Here is a 24,693-nt window from a genome sequence, read left to right as displayed (position 1 = left end):
TGGCCAATATTTCTTCCAAATATTGTTATTTCTTCTTCTTCTCATTGTTATTTGACTCCAACTCTTCTGTAACGTTTCTTCATTGGAAATTTCATATAAATGATCCTAAAATAGATTTTCTTATGCAGTGGTTATTTTATACATTATTTATGAATTTTAAATCGTCTCTGCTGACTTTACTTTAATATGGTCAGACCACGAATTGGTATTCGAATTGAACATGAGCGGTGAATAATAATCTTGTCCTGAATATTTCTTACAGATATGTTCAATATTATTTTGATGCGAATGTCAAGGGAATGTTACTATACTAGATAATATAGTAACATTCATGGCTCTTCAAGTAAAGTTGATTTTATTTTGTCGTCAGTGCTCCTTATGGGTAAATTTGTTAGTATTGGAATGTTCCTTTTGAGTAAGACAATTAATGGATATTAATTCATAAATATTAATCAATGTATTGTGTTTTTGGTAGTAATGTATTCATGTGGTAATTTCATAGATGGAAGACTGTAGAATAAATAACCTGCGGGGAAATTACTTACAGCCGGGCGAACAGATAATACCTTCTGTGCAGTCCAGTGGGCAGGACTGTTATTTATTATTATTATGGTTATTGTTATTGATATTAACGCCAGACGTATCGGTCAAGCAACAACGAGCAAAATCATTTCTTGGTTCAGTGACCGCTGATTAATCCTTTCTTTGTATCAGCGATTGGTGGGTACTATCCATTTGGCAAATAACTAGATTGAGTGTTAGGATGTAAGCTTTGCTCAAACAATTCAATTTTAGTATTGATTAGATTGTTGTGGGTGCAATATAATGAATAGTTGACGTAATTTATATTGCAGTTCAATAATCAGAGCATTATCGTTGCTAAGCATTTTAAGATTAATATAATCTCTAATATAATATTAAACTGAGGCAAAAATTATTTTATTGGAGCCAAATTGAAATCATTAACGACGGAAATCTGCCAATTATGCGCGCCTGTTCTAGTCTAAATTTTAGCCGATCTCATCGTAATTAGCGCAAAATTGTTCTTTGTCCAGTAGAAGTAAAATATTGTCACCATAAGATGTAGAAAGTAGTAAGGATATATTATGTTATAACCAACAAAAAAAATCGAAATAACAAGGTTGCCTTAGGATTAGTTCTCATTATTCGTATTGCGCAATAAACAGACACATTCGTTTGCTACACCCCCTTTATACAACGAGAGCACCCATTTGTACTGCGTCTGAGCTTCCCACTCCCCCGTGCAGACGGCGATAGCACCCGTTTGTACTGCGTCTTAACTTCCCATTCCCCCGTACAGACGGCGAAAGCAGCCGTTTGTACTGCGCCTGAGCTTCCACCTCTCCCGTACAGACGGCGAGAGCACGCGTTCGTACTGCGTCTGAGCTCCCCACTCTCCTGTACAGCTGGCGAGAGTATACTGTTGGTACTGTATTCGGGTTTCCTATTATCCCGTACAGAAGACGAGAGCCCTTGGTTGTACTGCATCTGAGCGCCCCACTCCCGTACAGACGGCGAGCGTTCGGACTTTCCCATTATCCCCTACAGAAGACAAGAGCCCTTGGTTGTACAGCATCTGAGCTTCCCACTCCCGTACAAACGGTGAGAGCACACGTTTGTACTGCGTCTTAGCTTTCTACTCTCCCGTACAAGCGACGAGAGCACACTGTTTGTATTGCGTCTGAGCTTCCCACTCCCCCATGCAGACGGCGATAGCACCGGTTTGTACTGCGTCTGAGCTCCCCACTCTCCCGTACAGACGGCTAGGGCACCCGTTTGTACTGCGTCTGAGCTTCCTACTCCCCCGTGCAGACGGCGATAGCACCCTTTTGTACTGCGTCTGAGCTCCCCACTCTCCCGTACAGATGGCGAGAGCATACTGTTGGTACTGCGTTCGGGTTTCCCATTATCCCGTACAGAAGACGAGAGCACCCGGTTGTACTGCATCTGAGCTTTCCACTCTCCCGTACAGACGGCGAGAGCACGCGTTTGTACTGCGTCTGAGCTCCCCACTCTCCCCTACAGACGGCGAGAGCACCCATTTGTACTGCGTCTGAACTCCCTACTCTCCCGTACAGACGGCGATAGCACCCGTTTGTACTGCGTCTGAGCTCCCCACTCCCCCTGCAGACGGCGATAGCACCCGTTTGTACTGCGTCTGAGCTCCCCACTCTCCTGTACAGATGGCGAGAGCATACTGTTGGTACTGCGTTCGGATTTCCCATTATCCCGTACAGAAGACGTGAGCACCCGGTTGTACTGCATCTGAGCTTCCCACTCTACCGTACAGACGGCGAGAGCACGCGTTTGTACTGCGTCTGAGCTCCCCACTCTCCTGTACAGATGGCGAGAGTATACTGTTGGTACTGTATTCGGGTTTTCTATTATCCCGTACAGAAGACGAGAGCCCTTGGTTGTACTGCATCTGAGCGCCCCACTCCCGTACAGACGGCGAGAGCACGCGTTCGTACTGCGTCTGAGCTCCCCACTCTCCCGTACAGATGGCGAGAGTATACTGTTGGTACTGCGTTCGGGTTTCCCATTATCCCGTACAGAAGACGAGAGCACCCGGTTGTACTGCATCTGAGCGCCCCACTCCCGTACAGACGGCGAGCGTTCGGGTTTCCCATTATCCCGAACAGAAGACAAGAGCCCTTGTTTGTACAGCATCTGAGCTTCCCACTCCCGTAGAAACGGCGAGAGCACCCGTTTGTACTGTGTCTGAGCTTTCTACTCTCCCGTACAGACGGTGGGAGTACACTGTTGGTACTGCGTTCTGGTTTCACATTATCCCGTACAGAAGACAAGAACCTTTGGTTGTACAACATCTGAGCTTCCCACTCTCCCGTACAAACGGCGAGAACACATGGTTGTACTGCATCTGAGCTTCCCACTCTCCCGTACAGACGGCGATAGCACCCGGTTGTACAGCGTCTGAGCTTCCTACTCTCCCGTACAGACGGCGAGAGCACCCGGTTGTGCTGCATCTGAGCTTCTCAATCTCCCGTACAGAAGACGAGAACACCCGGGTGTACTGCGTTCGGGTTCCCACTTTTACAGATGACAAATCCAGAATAAATTAATGGATTTCAACTCGTCACTGCTTAGACTGTCTACAAAGTGTTTATTCAATTTCGTTTTTTGTTCGTGGTACAAGCGAAGGTAATTGTCTTAGTTTATTGTTTAAAAATAGGTATTTCTTAGTTTGAATGCTAATGTCATTATAGGTCCCTTGACATAGTTGATGAAAATGCATACTGCATACAAATGATAGCCGGGAGCAGATCTATTCCTTTAGACTACGTCATGTAACCGTATGCATGTGAAGTATATCGTTCATGCGATAATATATTAAAACCAAAGTATAGAGATTGTTAGAACTCACCCTCTGTCAGTGGATATGACGTGCTTTGTACAGTACCACAGCCGAGAAATACAGCTGTCCATGGGGTTGCCAATACACTACCCCGATAACAATAAACGATTGTGTTCGTGTATTCTAGAAATATCCGACCACTTACTATTGAAATGAAATGGCTACTTCCCATAGTAGCTATCGCTCTCGCGGTACGCCTAAACCCCAGATGAAAGATTTACCGATTCTAGTATTGGGTAGGTTTGTAGATCTTCACTTCTGTAAATAAATGCGTTTTGCATTTACATTATTATTTATTTTTATAATTAAAATTATAATTTTGGAATTTAATTATATATATTTTACAGTAAATCGAGATTGATTTTCAATAATTTGTGACATTAGGTGTTGTAAAGTTAAACAATTAATACAATTTTATTTGCACCACATTCTTGTTCCAAAGTCTTACAAAATATTTTTGAAGCATATGGTGTGCTACATTGAGAATTCGCAACACAAGGTCTACATTTTCCTTCACCTTGACGTAATAACTGCAGTAGAGGTTCAATTGAAACAAACTGTAACTCTCCACTCGACGCCAGTGAATTACCCAACATTCGCTACTGTTGACGTCGATCCTCAGTGAATTGGTGCTGCGATAGAGCAGGCTTGTACGCGACTCTCAGAACTGCATAATTGTAGTCGGCTGCAGCTCCATTGGTCGCCGCCAATTTGGCAAACTTTACCTTAACTCTTGCTATCAGATCGATGGCGCCCTCTCCATTAGAACTGTGACTTTTCTGACCAATTTAATACTGTTCTGTAGCTACTTTATTTTTGTATAAACCGGACACCAATCGTTGTATAACATTTTATACGTGCAGCATACGAACCCATTTTAAAAGTAAAAATTCATGCACGGCCTGTTTACTGCATACGTTTTATTTAAAGGTAAATCATTGCAACAAGAATTGGTTTTTTTAAATGAAATGAAACTAAACTTTTTTAATTTTCCTAAAATGGCTTACTAAAATCTTCTTATCTCATTTAAAGATATCTGTCGCCTACCCGTAAATAGAGCACGTAAACTATTGATGAAATAAAAATATTTAATAATAAAAAACATTCATGGAACAGTAGTAATCTGGAACACAATTTATTATGTTCCAGATTACTTGCTCAGTAATATTAAAAAATGTAACTGTCTTATTTTTACATTTAATTTAATTTTTGTATTGGTGTACACTGTAATCGTTGATTCTCCATTAATATTTTCTACACGTTAAGTTACATTGTATCTCTACGTTGCAAACGTATTTTAACATTCTTGAAAATATTTAATATTTTGCCAATTATTTAGTTTGCCATGTTTGTTGTATTTCAACCGTATTTGAACTGATTTTGGTTTATTTAACAAAATTGCATTAGTGTGAATAAGATTATCAGAGCAGTGCACGTACACGTTGTTCGTTTGGTGATTTGTTTCCTTGGGTAAAACCAACACATCATTATGTTGTGAGATTCTGCAGTATTCTGAACCTATAAAGTGTATCCATTAATGTAACTACCTCTTTTTTACTGAATCCGCAACAATAGCTGATTTTGTGTTATTTTTAGAAACAATCCCAGTTATATAAATGAATGCACACTGCCTCAGCGACAAGCCACATAGTTAGTTACCTTGATTTCTTTTTTGTCTGGCCCGAATGAGGGACAAGCCACATAGTTACGTAGAATATATTGATTTATTGTTTTGTCTGGCCCGAATGAGGGACAAGTCACATATTTACGTATAGTATATTAATTTATTGTTTTGTCTGGCCCGAATGAGGGACAGCTATTATTATTATTCTACGGTACAGGCTGCCTTGGTAGCCGGCGCCTATGTTATTACACAGAACCTTGTGTCTTTAATGTTACAGGTGGCAACTTCTCTCTATTCCCATACATCCAATATCTCACTCGTAAGTATAATAGGAGACTATCATTGGTGATCTTGATTAGTTTTCTCAAAATCCAGTAATAATTCTCATACAATGTATTTTGAGATAATTATATTTTAATCAAGTTTGAGTACGTTATATATTGTCATTGTGTTTCCAGGAACTGGTTTATTTGATGTGTTTTCAAGAATTAGTTATCGATCTTTAGGAATAAATATCTATTGCTATGCTATCTATACTCTAAAAACCATTACCAAATAACACAACCATTAAATTGCTCTGAAGCAATACGAAGTTTTTCAATCATCAAATATTTTTAAGCAAATGGTTTTCGGTAGAATTGTATTCGTTAATGAAAGACTACAACCCAATTGTTCTCCTTTATAACTATGCTATGCATGTATGGTAATATTTTATGTATCCAACGAACTTGATTATTTACAGTTGTTTGTAACGATAAATGCATATTTTTACCACATGTATGAGCAAATTTACTTCGCAAGTTGAAAGAAACGTCGGGTCGGCTGTATTGTATCACATAAGAGTTTGAAATATCTCCATTCTCATCTGTATCCAAGCCGATCTTCACCATAAAAGTTTTTATGGTTGTTGTTTGTTTCCGAGGATGGAAAGGGAAGGAGGAGGCGATTTGTCCCTCTGAGACGATCACTTAGGTGGAAGAGGGAGAGGGAGGACAAAAAGCGGAAGGGATGCTGGACCCGACAGGTACCCATTATTTGGAGTCAAGCACGCCTTTAGGGCTACCTTATTTCATTCCTATCCCTTTTGTAGACCCTCGAACCGATTTTAATTAAAGCGCGCGGCCAGCGCTCATTTATTAATCCTACGAGTTTTGCAGCGGTTGGTGCGGCGGGGGAGGGAGAGCAGGGCATTTCACCGAATGTAGGTTTTGTTCGTCCGACTACAATAATTATTCCGGATTCCGGAAGTGGGATCTGCCGATGATACCGGAACCTATAGCCAGTGCTAGTCGGTAAATTATTTCCGTCTTCGTATTCAAATTGTTCTTTTCACTTTGAAGTCTCCAATGGCAATAAAACTGTTAAATTAGTTTTTGACAATTTCTTGTAATGTGACTTGCTTAAGTGTTGTTGTGTGTACTGTTAAATAAAATTAACTAATATGGAAAACTTTTGAAGTTATGAAGTAACAGTACCCATTGTTATACAGTACCTAAAAGTAAAATGGGTACAGCACACACTGTGATGTAACACTAGTTTACTCAGTAAAACCTCAACTTTTTTATGATCGTAAAACAATAATAATTTATATTATTACATACGATTACCATTTGTTTAACTATTTATCGCGGAAATAATTAAATATGTACAAGTTTGGAAATAAACATTCTAACATCTTAAAACATGATTTAAAATGGAGACTGTTATTATTTACAGAGGTTCATTATCACAGTGTTAAAATAATTTTTGTATTGTAAAAATTCAGTACTTAACATTTGAATTAAACTGTTTTCCAAGTTTAGTGATTATTCCTGAAGGTAAACTATGAAATTCAGTATTATTTTCATCTTATTTCCCGCGACCTAGTCACCATCGTTATCCTGACCTTCATTATTATTCTTAGACTGAGACACTGGAAATACCCACTGAAAGGAGTTTATATTCTGTTCTCAATGGAAAAACCTCTTATTGCTGCTACGTTAAGAGAATTTTATTCCCACAAATAAATTGTCGAATTGAGAGTGTTTTATGTATTGAATTAAATCTGTCATTTTCTGTTTTTAATGTTGACTTTTTGTGGTAAGTCTCTCGGCGAAAAATAATAAAAAGGAACTCTAAGCCTCTTTTGGAGGGGGAATTATATTCGACAGTAAGAGGGCCGGCGATCCAAGAGATAAACAAGGCATGGCGTTACAAAGGCGAGTGTACGGAGCGGTGTAACTTGATGATGATACTTACCCCCCCCCCGCCCACCAGGTGACGTCACCTCTCCTTCCCACCCCCGTCATGTTTTACGCTGTTGGTTGAGGGGGAGTGTGGTACTCGGCACTCAACCCACTTGCTCTGCTCCCAATACAATTACTATTTCAACCTCTTGCAATGGACTTAACTTTTGTTTCATTCCCAAGCAGCGCGACTTTCCTTGTTGGTTCACTTATGATTCAATTTCCCAACGCGAATTTCAGTTGAAAGAAAAGTACTTTTGTTGGGTTCTTTGTTCGTCTCCTGTAAATTAATAGAAAAATTAACTCGTTACAAGACTGTAGCAAAGACATATGATGAGTTTGGATGGGGTAGGTTTATCATTATATTATTTAGCATAAATGGTCAGGTTAACACAAGCTTTTTTATTGTGATTATTTTTTAATGCACAGTATCATGATGTAACAACCAACAGCCAATCAAGGCAAATGTTTTGTCATTGCCATATTCCACAGAAAAGTTCTGTAATTGCTACTTCTCGCTATTAATGTATATAACCTTCGCCAACGAGATATATACAGCTCTAGGGAATAAGAGTTCTTTATACAGGATGTCGTATGTCTTGTTATGTCTATCTATGAAATTTGAACATCTGAATTAAACCTACAGTTATATTCAATATTGTTGATCTGTATTCAGAAATTATCAACTCCATCCTTTTCCAATTCTGTTAAAGAAAAGAAGTGCTTTTTAGAAAGTATTTTTAAGTAATGGAAATACGAATTTACTGCAGCCGATTGTGTACCATCATAACGTTTTCAACAGAGAGGATATCAGGATATATCACGCGCAAAACATTATATAGGTTCATAATCCATTTCTTCCATGACCCTATATCCCTTTGTACGTAAAGTGCCCCTTACCCAGGAAGTATATCTGAGTATGCCTTTCACGTGAATTGGTGGAAGGTTTTGCGTGTAAAATCCCTTATAAATTGGTAAAGATTTGATAATTTAAATAAAACATGTACAATACTCTAGGACAATCTATACAATTTCATATCCGCCCGAATCTTTTTCATTTTTCTCCTTAAAAGTCTGTTATGGAGCTTACTGGGTCGTGGCACAGCTCTGGTAATTATACAGCCTGTTCCTGGTTACTCTCTTGACGGCTCCTAGTTAACAGAGAATTTGTGTTTGTTGCAGATCCTCCAGAAATCACTCTACGTCCCCGAAATCAGCAGGTGAAGGCAGGGGGGATCGCCGCCTTCTACTGCGCCGCCAGGGGAGACCCCGGCCCCGTCATCCTGTGGCGCAAGAACGGCAAGAAGGTGTCAGGCACACAGAGCCGCTACCTGGTGCAGGAGTTCAACCAGGGGTCGGCCAGTCTGCTGAGGATAGAACCGGTGCGACCCAACAGGGACGACGCCACCTACGAGTGTGTCGCTGAGAACGGGGTTGGAGACGCGGTCAGCGCCGACGCTGCTCTCACCGTCTATGAAAGTAAGTGGACCAACACTTAGAATTGTCAATGGCAAAAACGTGTAAAATATCTATGAATTGAAAATATTAATTTCCTTAACAAAATATTATATTGAACTATATTCTTTTTACTTATAGTTGAGCAAAGTTATAACATTATTTTTTAAATACGTTAAGAATAAAATCTAACCGATGGGTGAAAGGTAGGATATTAAATTGATATGGACTATAAGTTGTTTTTTTATAAACTCAATAGAAAGAACACATTTGTGGAGAGAACATTTTTGTAACTCGTAATGGGGAATAAAAGATTACAGAATGAAGATGATACAATTTTAATATGAGACTAAAAGCTGTTTCAAGCCTATATGGAACTATAAAGGAACTAAAATTGGTGCTGTAATTTTTGCCAAATCAATATTTTTTGTAACCTCTTATTTTCTAGAATCTGCAATGTCGTAAACCAGAGGTCTCACTCTTAATTTTGTACAAAATGGCGGCCTGCTAATGTTTTAAATGGATTTAATTGAATTGGAAAATAGTGCTATTCAATTATTAGAACAAATAGTACAACATATTGTTTAGTAGCATATTTTAAAATTACAACATGATTGGCCGCCATTTTTTATTGCATTGAGGTAGAGGCCTCTGGTTTGCGGCGTTATTTTTCCTTTATAAGGACATTTAAAACGAGATCTCTTGATGAAGACTTAAATACTTAACCCCCAATCCCCCATTTCTAGTCTTATAACTACCCCCCCCCCCCTATGGATATTGGTTGATATATTCAGAAGATAACAAATGATGTTGTCTTTTGGCACATCTAGGTTTAGGTTGTGGTGTTTCGATCTTCTATTTAGACCATTTTACCAAAAATCCTGTAACCACAAAAACTTTTATCATTAATTTTAGGAATTATAACACGTAATACTACATTTATAAAAGTCCTTCTTTATAATCGCATAAAATGTATTAGTTTCTTGTTGTGGCGGGTGAAGCGTAAGAATAGGCAACTCTGCCTGTATAAATATATCATGTTTCATTTCAGTTTTTGGTGAAATTAGAATAAAACATAGAAATGTATAAATTATATTAAATACTATTTATTAAAGAAATTGGTTTACATTGGGTTTTTTGAACAAGGAAGAGATGAATAAGAGTGTTCATGTATTTAAAATAGAAGCCTTTTCTTTTTAACAAGTTAGCACAGCGTGATTAAGCGCTGTTCTTAGTCTTGTGATGCGACAATAAATATTTTCAGATTGTGATCGAAGAGGCGAGAACAGTTAAAGTGAAATTCCATCGGATTGTGCTCTCTAGACAAAGAAATTAAATTAAACCGTCTGAGAACACATTGGGGCGAGAAAGAGGCAGTTAGCATTTAGCATTCATTAAGCACATTCCTTGTCAGTTATCTCAGCGAAGGCGTCTACAAAAGTAATGAGTCCGCTTGTAAACGAGCGTTGTTCCTAATTTTCCCATTCGCGTCTGGTTTCTCCGGTCCGTCTGTGCTCCTTGTTTGGACGCAGGAATAATGTCAGTTATCGGAATGCGGGACACGCATTATCGTGCCTGTTGTAGGATAAACATCTGTGAGAGAATACAGTACATGACTGAACACATGTGTCGAAGTTCTCTTGAGAGGGTGCCTTTGTAACTTTAACGTTTATACTTATACTTTACTCTTTACTTAGTAGTGTATGAGTACAGAGTGAAGCAGACTAGCCGTCCGCGATGGATAGCGGCCGGTACGTGAAACACATACCTTTTTCGAAAACGAAAACCCCCTTATTTCGAACATAAACTATTCTTTAACTCCCAAAAATACACCAAAATGTCACTATGTACACATTTATTTATTATGTGGTAGTACATAGTGAATGTGTCACACTAATGAGAGTAAACACACCAGAATGATGGATCTTCACTGATACATGCGTTGTAATGGATTAACCAGTATTCGTGCTAAATACAAAAAATAGAGCCAATCGAATACTCGAAAGTTGTACTCCGATACTGTGTCGGTTATTAGCTAATCATATCATTTAGTGATTTAGAATAACGGACTAAAATAGTTTTTGAAAAGATTAGATGATAAAATTATATGTGGTTTCTCTGATAGCGCACTCTTATAGATCGGAATAGGGCTCTGCGGATAAAAAGTCGCTCTTTTAGAAAGTCTACATGCGACAAAAATATTTTTAGCTCTACCTCTGTACTTTGTCGTTGAGGAGATCTGTTATAGTACATGAATATTAATAATGAGGCATATTCATTATGTACCATTACAGAATCCTTAAAGGCCCCTGTATTTAAACTTCTATAGTCTTAACTATCTTTTAGTGGATGTATTTTGGACAACTCTGACATTGAGTTCAACGGACTCTTTCACAATTCTAAATTTTAAAAAAATATTATAACCCACCCATGAAAAGATGAGCGAATTCACGTGATAGGAGAGTTTCGGTGTGAAACAAAGTTAGAGTTAGAACCGTATCGCAATCGACATCAAAACGAGAAATGAAACAAGAAGTTAGAAAAAGGTTATGGGAGGGGATTTAAGTCCTTGGCGAATCTATTCCCTTAAGGGCTGTTGATGCATAATACAGCCCTTCTGCGTCCCTTTAACGGGCCTACAACTCCCAAGCCGGTCGGTTATGTACTTTAAGACATCTTTCAGTAAACTGTAAAAAAGGCAACATGAGTATAACTTAATGTCTGTTTATTAGACTTAAAAGACATTACGTCATATCTCACCGATACGTAGTTTTCCTTCCCGTACACATAGCGAATTAAGTATCCATAAATACTGGAATATCAATTTAAACACTTTCACGGAAACTTCTGTCTCATATTTAGATTATCTTATCATTTACACGATTCAAAATAAATAGGTATACAATACCGCAACAAACATTAGCTGAACGTGGTATTATAAGTAAAATCTGTTGGTGTAGAATTTTTCCCAGCTCCCCCAAAAATATTTACATACATCAGTAATAACACCATTGCTTGTGAACAAATAAACGTAACCACACTAACAGAATTTTGTTTGCGGGTCTAGTCTACATATTTCCGGTAGCATTTCTCAGTTTTCAAATGTTTATTGAACATTTCTATAATTTGTTATAAACACAACTTTTTAATACGCTCAATTGATTTTGGTGCTTATGTTGCGATTTATTGTCTTACAAAATGACGCAAACAACAGCTCGCTTTAAAAACTGTTTTTATTTTCATTTTAAGTAAAAAAAAAAAAAAAAAAAAAATTTATCTGTGAAACTCGTGAGTATCTATAATGAATATTTTAATTTGCTACTGTTACATAATTTGTTACACCCTTTTGCTCAATAAAACGTAATATTGGCCTGATATAAGATTTTGTTGTGATTTTTTAATAGTTTCTGTAACCTTTTGTGATATGGAATAATACTTTCACAATTCTCAGGCTGTTTAATAATATTAAAGTGGCAATAGCTATACGTGCATAACAATGATTTTCTTTAGATCTATAATGTTTTTTGTGTAAAAATGATCGAGGACGCAAGCGACGTGGCTTCCCAACTTACGGATATAGGTTTTCCCATATCTACGGTGATGTCAAAATAATCAAATCTATACTAAATCATGTCTAACTTTTCTGTATAAAAGGGTAAAGTTTTTGCCACGTTATAACACGGCCTACTTTATTTCAGTTCGTATGGAGTTGGAAACAAGAAAAATGACAGCTTTGTCATGCATGTAAATAAATACAATCACTCAACAACAAATTATTGCACTTAACATTTCCACCAGAAACGGTCCAGATTACTAATATTTGCACAGTTTGCGAAGTTTTTGGACGGTGAGCCACTGATAGCTGAGTGGCCACGGAGTGGGCCAAGTTTTGATTCAATTTCCCGACTGGTCCAGCCATACCACTACAATTAGTCGCTGTTCCGGAGTCAAGTGGTGCATCAGCCGACTTTACTGATCACGCATCCGATTCCGACAGTTAGCGTTTTCTCCATTTATATAATTGGCAATTTGTTGCCTGCTTAACAAATCTTTAAAGTTTTTTTTATACATAATTTAACATGTCACATATCTTCAAACGTTTGTACTTTACACTAAAAGGCTAGCTTATGTCAATCAATGATACTCACGTAAAATTTGTGTGTTTTGAGTCAACTACCGTTGGAAGTAAATTTAGTATTGTGTGGAAAGGTAGAACGTTGGCTTCCTTAAAGAAAAAAATATAAATGTATTAATCTTACCCGCAATTTCTCGGCCGACAACTGGTCTTTGTAGTTTTGGATTCATAGTTATTCACGATTCAGTTCACAAAATATGTAAATCGTTATTTTTATTTCTATTATCTATGCCTTTGATTCATCTAATTAAAACTAAAAAAGTTCAAGAAACCGAAAACTTCCTGAATTCACTGACTCTACAACAGAATAATCTGATTGAGTATCGTAATGGCTGACAAGGCAAGGAACGGAAGGGGGGGAACAAACAAATTCTTTCAATGTCAAGAAATATTGGCTGTATGTACTGTGTTTTAGTAACAATATGAATCAGTTGTTAAAATAGGAAAACTCAATATTTTTAAATACAACACATTCATTTTCTGCAGAATTGCATACATTTGCGATAAAATTGTAATCAAATTAAAGTGAAATAATCTTTTGATTTTCAACGATAGAAAATGTCTATAAATTAAATTAATTTAGCTTGTACCAAAAGTGTTAATAACTTAAAATATTTAGCTTGAGAAATAATTTTAATATGACTTAAATAATTTTAATATTTTAAATTGCAGAAATCTTAGTTTTATTCATTTATTGGGTTTCTTACGATGTACAACAGTAATTAAGACGTAAATTTTCCCAACACTTCATTAATAGAAGAATTAAAACAAGTAATTAAAACTGAATTTTGAGACGCCTGGAAGTTGCAAGAAAATAAGCGGTATGTGTCGAAGTATAATTTACTGTTATTAATAAGCACAGCATTGCTCCGATGAATACTTTCTTTGTCTTTTCATTAAAAGAACATTAATGAAAAGACAAACATTACATTCATACATACATAGATACATTTATAGATACAGACTTCACTTTTCCAATACCATTTTATCTTATTTTGATAATTGATGTTTAATAATTTACAGGCAAGGACCATTCGAAAACAAACTAGTCAATAATGTATGTATTTTTGCACAAGAAATATACTCTTCGTGCATGTTAGTTGTAAATATACAAATGAGAAAAACACAATACATTTGTAATTTTTTGTTCGTAAAGGTTTTGTTTATACAATACAACTTGAGGAGTTGGATCGCAGTTGTCTCGTTCGTGGGAATATTCTTAACAACCAAAACGAATCGGTACGTCAGGTCTGTGTTAGTCGGATTGTCTGTGTTTTCAATTGTAACACAGAATATGTCGATATCTGACCCTTAAATGGGTGTTGTTTGATATGTCCCCCTTTTTAGCCTTACGTTTCATATAATTCATTGAATTCCCTTAGGACGTCACTTTGAAAAACTGAAAGGCAAAGAACTGTAATCCTGCAGCCCTTTTTCGAGGCTATACATACATACACACTCACTAATAACTCCTAAAAATTTGCAAAGTGATCTTAACGAAAATTGTTTATTTTCAATGAAATAAATCCCTTGAAAATAGGGTAATATGTAATGTGTAACTTTATATATATATATATATATATATATATATATATATATATATATGTATATAAAGTTTCCACAAGCTTATTCGTCATTTAATAAACGTTAATGCATTTCTGTAGTTCACTGAAGTGACAAGTTAATTTAATAAAGGTCTGATATAAAGAGCGGAGTGGTGCGTGTTCCTGTTATAAATTCATTGATGAAGTAAGCACAACAGTCGAGGAATCGTTTCCAATATAAAATATTAAATTAAGCCTCTTAACACGGGAATGCTCTTAACGTTTATAAATTTCCGCTTTTTTCAGTCATGTGACTAACTGCTTCCGATTGATTTATTTTTTGAATATCAAATTTAGAGATATTTTGTATGCTCTGATAGAAATAGTTTTTTCTATGAGTGAGTTTACTTATTACATAGTGCATATACAATAGTAAACTAGTTTTTATTATAGTTATCTGATACTTTTACAATTTCTCCATAGGTAGTAATTGTACACCAAAATTTTAATGTAATATTTGGTTTTGATATGTGATTTATTTTGTATTTCATTCAATTTAATGATATAATGATTAATTATATAATCAAATTAAGAAATAAATTTAAAATATTATATTTAGACGAGATATTATTTTTAACATACTTTTATTAACAAAATGGAATGCAGTTATCTTCAATATTTTCCCGGTTTCTCTAGATATTTTAATTATCCGTATGGACATTCTGTAAGTAAAAGTGCAATTTCGTCATTAAAAAGTACTTATAATTTTAGTTTGTATTAAGATACTTTAAAATGTGAAATATAATAGTGTTGTTGGATTTCGAACTATGTAATATAGAAATAATATTCAAAAATGTACTTGATAAGCATGACAATAGTAAGAGTTACTACACTTTTTGCTTTTCTTTATAATACCTAGAGAATCAGATTGTAAAAATAATTTTTGTATGGAACGAGTGAATTAACGTGACTGGTGAAGCAGACCTCCCGTGCAGTATGTATAGCGGGAGAACGGTTTGGTATGTTGACTTAAAACAAAGTGCTTTCCACATAAATCACCTATGGGTAGGTAGTCCATTGACAATATCAAAATCTGTGTTAAAAAAAATTCAGAGTCCAGTGTTCGAATATAAAAATTTTTAAATGTAAGTATAGGGCAAATCATCCATCATTTTAAAGATCTTGTTAAAAGGAACTCATTGGCGAAAATTGAATTCACTTATCACAAACCGTTTCAAAATGGTGGTTTTTTTAGTGTTAACATTTACGAAACACCTTGTATTTTTTCATCAGTTTGTTTTTGTGTATTCTGATTCTTGGCCACAAAACACTCAGCTTTATTCTGATATGCCACATGATTACTTTAAACGTATTTTGTTTTTGACCCTCCAACTCAAATTTTGAATACTTCAAAATTCTTATAAATCTAGAAATATAAACATGCATAATCCATACAAGTAAGCATTATTTTAAAAGTCTCTTTAAGGCGGACAAAATGTGGTGTTAAAGTTTTTCGTATATCCAATGTTTTTTTTTTTTTTTTTTTTTTTTAATAGGCAGAAATCTGTTTTCACGTAATTTTTCCAAGGTATTTTAGTAACAATTTAGCTATTCATAATTTGTACTACTTGCATTGCCCGGTATAAGCCAGCCAGTAGTTTTCCAACTGCATCTACTTCGGAGTTTACCTAATACAGGAAGATCGGAATTTTTCATTTAATAAATATATGTTTTTAATACTATCAGAAACGCTTACAATTTGCGTATGGTAATGAAATGTTATTAAAGTTAAGTAATAATATTTATCAAGGCTATTATATAGTATATATCATATTAATGTATTATTTATAATCTTGAATATATTAGTGTTATGTCATAATGTATTTATGCATGCCTTGGAGAATCTCGACTACTTACGGTCATGTTTGAAATATTCTGACAGTTGTATTATATTTGAAATTATATTGTGCTTTTCACTTTCATCCATGGATGAAATCATGGATTTTCATATGCATAATACAATAACTTTTATATAGGATATTCAAGATCAGGTAATCTCCTCTTTACTATATTATAAGATATTAAGTGCTTTAGAAAATCCATGCATGGAGAGGATTAATCAAATAATATTCGTGACAGAAACTAAGCCCTTGCTAAAATGATTAGAATCATATTATAAGAACCTAGAGTATATTTTGTAAGATGTTTTTTGAAAATTCCGATATCACACGATAAATAACGGTTTTCACTGGAAAAAAGCAAAAATTCATAAAGTAGTCGATAAGTCTACTGAAGAGACGGGTAAATGGGTCGTCGAGAGGTCAAGTTAGGGTGTCGGAAAAGAGGAGGGTGGAGTTAATTGTGAAATACCGGGCGAGAATGGTGCTCCAGAGTATGCTTCCGGAGTAGTGCAATGGCAGCTGTTCCTCAGACAATGGGCCTGGCGGGGGCAACACGGTCTTGTGTCGCGAGGACTCGTATCTGACTGTAATATAATTATAACCCACTTAGATAATAATACTACAGTACATGTAATAGGAATGTCTTACCTAGACAGCGTATTTGCGTGTGTAAATAAGAGACTCGCGATGTACTCTCTATTACCGTGCGTAATGCAGGGGTAATAGTCTGTTGTTTAAATTAACAAAATGTTGTTTACGTATTAAAAATACAAAACTGATTATGTGATGTAGCTGAGAATCAGATTTTATTAAATGTTAAAATCGTGCTGTGGTTCGTAGTGTTCAAAATCGCACATTAGCACGTGAAATATCAATACTTGTTATATGGTGAAACATCGTAACATTGTGTATGTGTGTTGTAATTGTTAAAAGGAAACATTTATATACAGGACAAATGATGGACAATGCGAATTAATTATTTTGGTAAAGAACAATTACCGCTTATTTTGAAAATCGGGTTAAAATTTAATAATAACAAATATTACGAAATATTAAAACGCCCGTACATTTCTGATGTTAATTAGGGCAGTTAATTTCTCCAGACTGTCATCCATAACAAAATAAAAATATATTACAATTGCTACTACTGATTTTACAGACTGCTGCTTAACCGTTGTTTTAGTTTTTTCTAAACTAATGACTACATAATTTATGAATAAAGATATGTATTTTCTCTCTTTTGTATAATATAATATACATTACTGAAACAAAAACGCTTATGTGAATACTGGTGGAGTTAGTACACATAAATATTATAACATTACTGTTAATGTGCTTATGCCATGTGTAACCAAGAAATTCTTAAACTGTTTCAAAACGAATAATGGTACACTCTGTTGATATAAATACAGAGTTAGAGGTTACCGAATATTAATACAATTAGAAATATTTGTAGGGGTTTTATTATAATGTTATTTTTTTAACAATTAGACAAAATAACTACACCATTTTTGAACACCGTCAAAACATCTACTATACGAGTATCGTGTCTCACATGAATTACATAATAGTGTGTGTTTAATTAGGTATCAATTGGACTTTGCAAATATAAATAAAAGGACAAAAAATTCGTGACTGAACAAAATGTAAGGCTTTAAAAATATCTACAAGTAGATAACCACTGTGCTTCTTCTTACAATTCCTCATTTTTTTTCGTCATAATTAATTATATGTTTTCATGTATGATGTGACAGTCTTGTAACTTTGTAAATCGAACTACACTCACAAAAATTGATAATTAGTGTATTTCTGAGTTGCACGCATTCATTATAAACTTCAATGATAAACTCGACCAAATTAACATTTCAGGTGGAAAGTTGGACGGTCTACATGTGAAGGAAACTTCACTTATGTCCAAGTAATAAGTGTCCAGTAACCTTGTAAAGAAAACCTTACAGTGTAGTAGTTGGAAATATGATCTAAAATGCAGCCGCAGTGGCAGGTTGAGTGTAAGTCCTTGGAGGTAGAAAGTTAGAAGAGCCTCCCAACTTAGCTTGCGGCAAGTACCAGTTGACCTTTAACTTTCGGCCCTTAAACTTCCTACGTATAGATACCGAGAGGCTGCTAAACTACATAGCCTATTATTAGCGTTAACGATGGCAGAAGATAGGCTGAATGTGAGCCCTTGGAGGTAGAAAGTTAAAAGAGCCAAACTTAACTTGTGGCAAGTACCGATTAATCTTTAAGATTCAGCCCTTAACTTCCTTCGTATAGATAGCGAGAGGCTGCTAAACTACATGACCTATTATTAGCGCTAATGATAGCAGAAGATAGGCTGAGTGTAAGTAAACCCTTGGAGGTAGAAAGTTAGAAGAGAGAGCCAAACTTAGCTTGCGGCAAGTACCAGTTGACCTTTAACTTTCAGCGCTTAACTTCCTACGTATAGATAGCGAGAGGCTGCTAAACTACATGGCCTATTATTAGCGTTAACTAAAGCAGAAGATAGGTTGACCAACATTACTATTAACGGAGATTGTTCTAAACGTAAATACAAGTTGATCGTTAACGATATGTTGAGACTATTGTTGTTGATTGTTAACGAAAGGGTCTATACTTCATAATCCATATTTGTTGTCAGGAGTTGTTCTCAATAGATTGGTAGTATTTATTACCGATTAATATCATACACAGCATTTGTATTGATTTATTATTCATCAATATGAAGGGTGGTAAAAACTGTTTTTATTTATACTATTTGTGATAATTACATCATTTAGACCTTTACCGTAGCGCAGGTGTAACGCATCGGTTCTTTAATGGAGAAGTCACGTGTTCAATTCTCGGAGAGGTCAATAAATATTTGTAAGTGGGTTTGGGCCGTTTTCCCGTAAAAAACGTTTGGTATGCTGTATTCAAAATGCAATTGGCATAGAAAGTTCCCCCTTAAAATAAACAAAAATAACAAAATTCGTATACTTATCTGTGTGAAAAGCTTCTGGGGTCGATCTAACTTACATGGTTTAGCTGAATAACATCAATGTATTTTCGTTTAATGATGCTATTCTATGCATCACTCTGTATTATATTACAATTTAAGACAGAAATGCATGTTTCATTTAAATTACTTTAACAATGCTCTGTTTGTATGTGGTAGACAGTCCTCATTTTTTATTTCAATAATTAATATCAACTTTAAAAACCGTTTAAATATCGCATACAATTTTATTAACTGTGGTGCGCGGATGGTGGCCAATCTGCTATTTAGTGGAAGCTATAGCGGACATTCTGTGGTGTCCAGTAACTCATTTTCCGAAGAAGCACGATTTTCGGGAAACAAACTGTCGTGTTTATCCCACGTACAGTACATTGTTAGTGACAAAATACAGAAAGCGTTATGCCAATTTCATTTTTAAAAGAAACAAGTTCACCTGCATTAAACGTGTTTGATGTAGGAAATAATAATGAAGTCATAGTGTATTATGTAGCTGTTACGTGTTTTATGCGTTAAGAATAAACAGCGTTAGGTGAAAAATTTGTGAAACACATGCAGATTTTCAAATGTATGTTACTTTGGCTTAAAGTAACGTGTTTTATATTCAATTATTTTTATTCCCTTGGCAATAAAATTTGACTCTAGGTATAACTCGTCTCTCCCCTTGTATCTCAAAATAATGTTAGCAGAATTTCCTTAATCTGCATTCCAAATCTGACGGATAAGATCCTTTAGAGTTAAAAGATATAGGATGTGCAGTTATTCAGCTACACGATGTAAGTGAAAACTGCTAAACCCCAATGCAATACTTGATTGTTGTTTCAGTTTGTATTTAGCATTAACTATTAAATACTAGCATTTATCCGCGGCTTCGCATGCAAGTTCATTTTGAAAAACACTGACACCATGAGCACATTTTAATGGCGTTCCAAACAGTAACTTATCCTGAGATAAGTAATAGTTACTGAAAGATATTCTAATCTCTTGATTCATAAAATTTAAGTTTCAGAACTGTGGTCAATACACATTGATAATTGAAAGGGTACTCCGGTTGATCAAAGGGGCTGTGAATGCATGTGTGGCAAAGTTCGGGTTGGCGATGATCTGTGATCCTCTTGGCAGAGAATAATTTGTAACTAACTTGTAAATACTAATTTTTAAACTTTAGCAGTAACTGAAGTCCATCATTGCATTGTAACGTTGGATTGATATTTATTTATGCTTCAAGATATTAACCTAATGCTGGAAAGAACAAGATTTTGAAATGGAGAGAGCTTTTTATCTTTCAATTATTCTACGACAAATAATGTAACGACAAAAACGCCGTGCAACGTAACGTCGATTTCATAGACAACAAATGTGTTATTTCATCTGCCAACCGGTTGAAAAATAACGTTCGAATTTATTGTTTAACTTAGTGAATTATTTAAGTGATAATAAGTATTGTCTGCATTTTATACACCAGTTCTATATATAATACAATTCTACGAAGCCTGGTAATGACCTTTTTATTGGATAGTGGCTTACGTCAATGTAAATTATAACTACATGAACTAGGACTAAATTAGTAAGGAAAATAGCGTTCGTCTACTTCGGTATTTTACTTCGAGCATTCTGTAAGACATGTTTTATTATCACTTATCTACGAGCATAAATTAACTTTGCAGCAAAAGGGTTAAAAAAATTAATGAAAATTTGCGATTATATCTGGAATCTGCTAAGAATAATAGTGATTGAGTCTGTTTGTTATTTTAAACATGAATCCCGAATCCAGTATTTGTCTCTTGCTTTCAAAGGATAATTTCTTACAACATTTCAGTGTGATGTTTTAGAAATCAAATTAATGAAGACTGGATGAAGTATTTATTAAGCTGATGGAACAAAGACGGCCATATTAAACATCTGACTTATTAAACTTAGTGTTACGTTTGCATTAAGTTATAATAAGGCTCTGATGCTTTTAGTATTAATGGAACGAAAACGTTTCTCCTAAGAATTCTTTTAAATTAAGAAAACAAGAAGACAGCCAAAGTGAATTTAATTAGTTCCTAAAATCGCAGCTGCTCTGCACTTAAAACGTACCGACAAACAACGTTTCGTATAGTTTAAAACATACGTCTCATTAAGAAACTTTTGATTAAAATAGTGTTGTTCAATTGTAAACATAAGTCAAAAGTAATACATCCGTATTCAATGGTTTTTAATGTAGATGCAGCGAAATGGAGTTTTATTCTTAATAATGTATTGCAAGAAATAAGACACAAATATTAAATAATAATACGAGGATCTGTGAAAAATGATCAAGGAATGCCTACCGTCCTACATGGCCACACTAAGCTTTAGTAAATGGTTGTGTACATTCTATCATTTATTGCAGTAATAGGTTGCCCCGAAAATGTTGACCTTTCATGACCTACAAACCATAAAGGTATTGTTTTGTGTAACAGACAGTTTAAAGCACGGACTTTGGAAATCACCGTTGAACCTTATATATATATCATTGTATAAATCAATTTATAAATAATTTTAAATATTTTGGTGATGACAATTACATGCAAAACATTCAATTTTGGGTAAAAATGGCAAACATACATTTCTTTAACATGGGAAACTGAGTAAACTACATTTTATGGACGAGGTTACTGCAAATCGTTTTATAGATAAAAAATAAAAAATAATTAGTAATTGTAACTATAATCAAACAGGTATAACTTTCGTTTTTAATTATATATTTCTCTCCGTATTTTACGAGTTATATACATACCTTCGTATGTTTATCCTCGTACGCTTATATTTGTTTTTCTTCATATTTCCCGCATGTTTTCCTTGTGTGTTTATTTCTCATAGTTTTACGTTTTCCCTTCTATCTTTGTATTCGTAATTTTCACGTTGTAAGTTATGAGTAATTTTTCGATTGAGTACTACTAAACTCAATCAAGAGTATATAGATCCAGGATATCAACTTTATGTGGCCTTCATTTCTTAGGTGCAAAGTGTGTTTGCCATGATACTTTAAATTTTTATAATCAAAGGTTAATAAAACACATAAAGGTAAACTACTTTCTTGACATAAAGAACATCCTAAACATTACGTCTTTATGTAATGAATTTAATGTGCAAACATCATAACAAAATGTTACTAATAATGTAACAGATTTGTATGTAATAATTAAGGTATAAAACGCATTCTAACTCAGACTCATCCCAATCATTTGTTACAAATCACGCGACCAAACTTGCACTAAGATCTAATGCTATTATTGTAAACAGCAATCGTTTACCCAGAGTCTGGAAGAGAAATCCGTACTGTGCACGTGATTAGAATGACTTTATTGCTGCATATCTTATTTATCTAGTTTCTTGTAATCACACCATGATGTTGGAAGAATACGACCTTCCAGACAGACGTTAAAGATTGTTGATAGTAAAATATCCAAATGCCTCGGTAATCGTAGAGACGGTGTTACAAGTGCTCTTCCTAGCCTTCGACCAGAGCGTCAGGGCTTCGTAATGGTGTAGCAAAATCGTGTTTACTATTATCTCAGTGACAAGGACACTAGTGCTCACCCTTAGGGAAGTGGCGCGGCGCTCGGAGGGATGGAGGGAAGATAACGAGGTCCGGTCTAAGTCTATTTACCGACTACTTGAGTAAGTCACCGCTTTACGACACCCTCTCTTGTGCCGTGATTGTTCCCCGCTGAGTCGGAGGCACTAGAGTCCCTACGCTCAAACTAGAAGGGAAATGTGACGCTGAATGGCGTGGTTATTGTTTTGTTCTAATGATGGATTTACGAAGTGGCAGCAATCCTGGCACCAGCCTGTGTACAAACACCGAGAGGTATATATCGTAATTATCAGCTTGTTTGGCTGTTTGACAAACGTTATATAAAGATTCTTATTTTTAATGTAACATAAATTACGGAGAAAACTTATTATATTTAACATTTTTTAAACTGAAGGTGTTCAGTGTAGTGCGAGGTTAAATGAAAACATATTTTTGTTGTTGACGTCGGATGGTTTGAAAGGATAACAGGTTTAGTACATCTGATATTGTTAATGATAGAATATTAGGCTACTTTACGTTTCAAGGATTGTAAATAATTTTTAATTTGTAAAAAACCTACTACATAAGGTTAAGCAAGCAAAAATCAATAATCGGGAATGAACTCGCCATGCAACAGAGGAAGTTGTACTTGAAAAACTTTAATAAGTTCATATCAGTATCACAACTTTCTCGCCTTAACTGGTGTCTGGAGCATGTTTTTTTTTGTCTTGGAGAATCTTTTTTTGTCTTTTGCCTATATGTTATAATATACATAAGACCGCACAATACAGTACATAAACTATGAAACAGAGGTATATCATTGAAATTTTTGACTAAATGAAAAAGAAAATGAAATATTCTTTATTTATACAGGCAAAGTTAGGGCCGCATGGCCCTTTCTTGCGCTTAACCTGCGACAACGTAAAATTTAAAACATTAATTAAATATTACATTAAGAATAAAAACTTAAAGAGATAATTACATTTCAACAATGTGGTGAAGTTAATATAATATTTTATACATGTTAAAATTAAAATTTAACAAATTAATAAATTAACTACTTCTGTAATTCTTCAAACAAATAATATAAAATTCCTATTTGTTGGTGGTTTTTGACTATTTTGATTTCATCGCTATATATTGATTTGTGTTTGCTAAACTGTATGTAGTAGGTTATTGTCACCTGAATAAGGGAATGAATTCCTATCCTCGAACCGCAGTGTTTTGTGTTTTATAACATTAACGATGCAAATGTGTGAGAACTGGTGATTCTGTCAAGTTATTCAACGGTAATAAAGAAACATTGCTATGTTACACAAAACAATACTTATAAATTATACCGCAGACTAAACCTTAATTTTTGTACTAAATGAATTCTCATTCTTCCTACATGAAGATGCGTGTTCTCTTAGCTAAATATCCGAAAATTCCTGAAAATGATTAAGCAGGTTCCACATCAGTAAAGAACTATATGTAAATAATTATCATATTTATTATACTTATAATTCCACACTATGTGCGAACACGTGAATAATGGGTACTAAATAATAATCGTTACATGTGCACTAGACTGTCAACTAGCAATCTATAACGGCGAACAGCATCTAACTGACTATTATGATGAAACCTTTGACCTTTTGCAGCCAGTTCGCCGGTACTGTGTCTATTATGCATTGACAAATTTAATCGTTTCAGGCGATTTCTGTGTTGTACATGACTAATTAGAACTATTTTTTCATAATCAACTGAAATCGAATCGATCCTTTGACACGTCATTGGTTGATTATATAATTGGAAAATAGGCAATTAATTAGTTTTATAACTAAAGTTTTAATTAAAATCATATCTTAGGTATGCAATTACTGTTACGGTTAAT

At 35.0% G+C, this 24,693-nt stretch overlaps 1 protein-coding gene across 7 annotated transcripts in view; it reads left to right on the top strand.

Moving 5' to 3' along the window:
* LOC124354137 (tyrosine-protein phosphatase Lar) overlaps positions 1–24,693 on the top strand; it is a 784,869-nt gene that overhangs the window by 515,288 nt on the left and 244,888 nt on the right. For 6 of the 7 annotated variants that reach the window (XM_046804384.1, XM_046804380.1, XM_046804379.1 and 3 more), the window contains exons 4-5: positions 5,299–5,340; positions 8,429–8,725. In XM_046804384.1, coding sequence (XP_046660340.1) covers positions 5,299–5,340; positions 8,429–8,725 — 339 coding nt within the window. The remainder of the gene's footprint in view (positions 1–5,298; positions 5,341–8,428; positions 8,726–24,693) is intronic. The other variant, XM_046804381.1, reaches the window with a different exon arrangement.

The sequence above is a fragment of the Homalodisca vitripennis genome, chromosome 2, assembly GCF_021130785.1.
Source record: "Homalodisca vitripennis isolate AUS2020 chromosome 2, UT_GWSS_2.1, whole genome shotgun sequence".
Lineage (NCBI taxonomy): Eukaryota > Metazoa > Arthropoda > Insecta > Hemiptera > Cicadellidae > Homalodisca > Homalodisca vitripennis.
The sequence above is the reverse complement of the archived record's forward strand: the minus strand, read 5'-3'. Positions and strand labels throughout refer to the sequence as shown.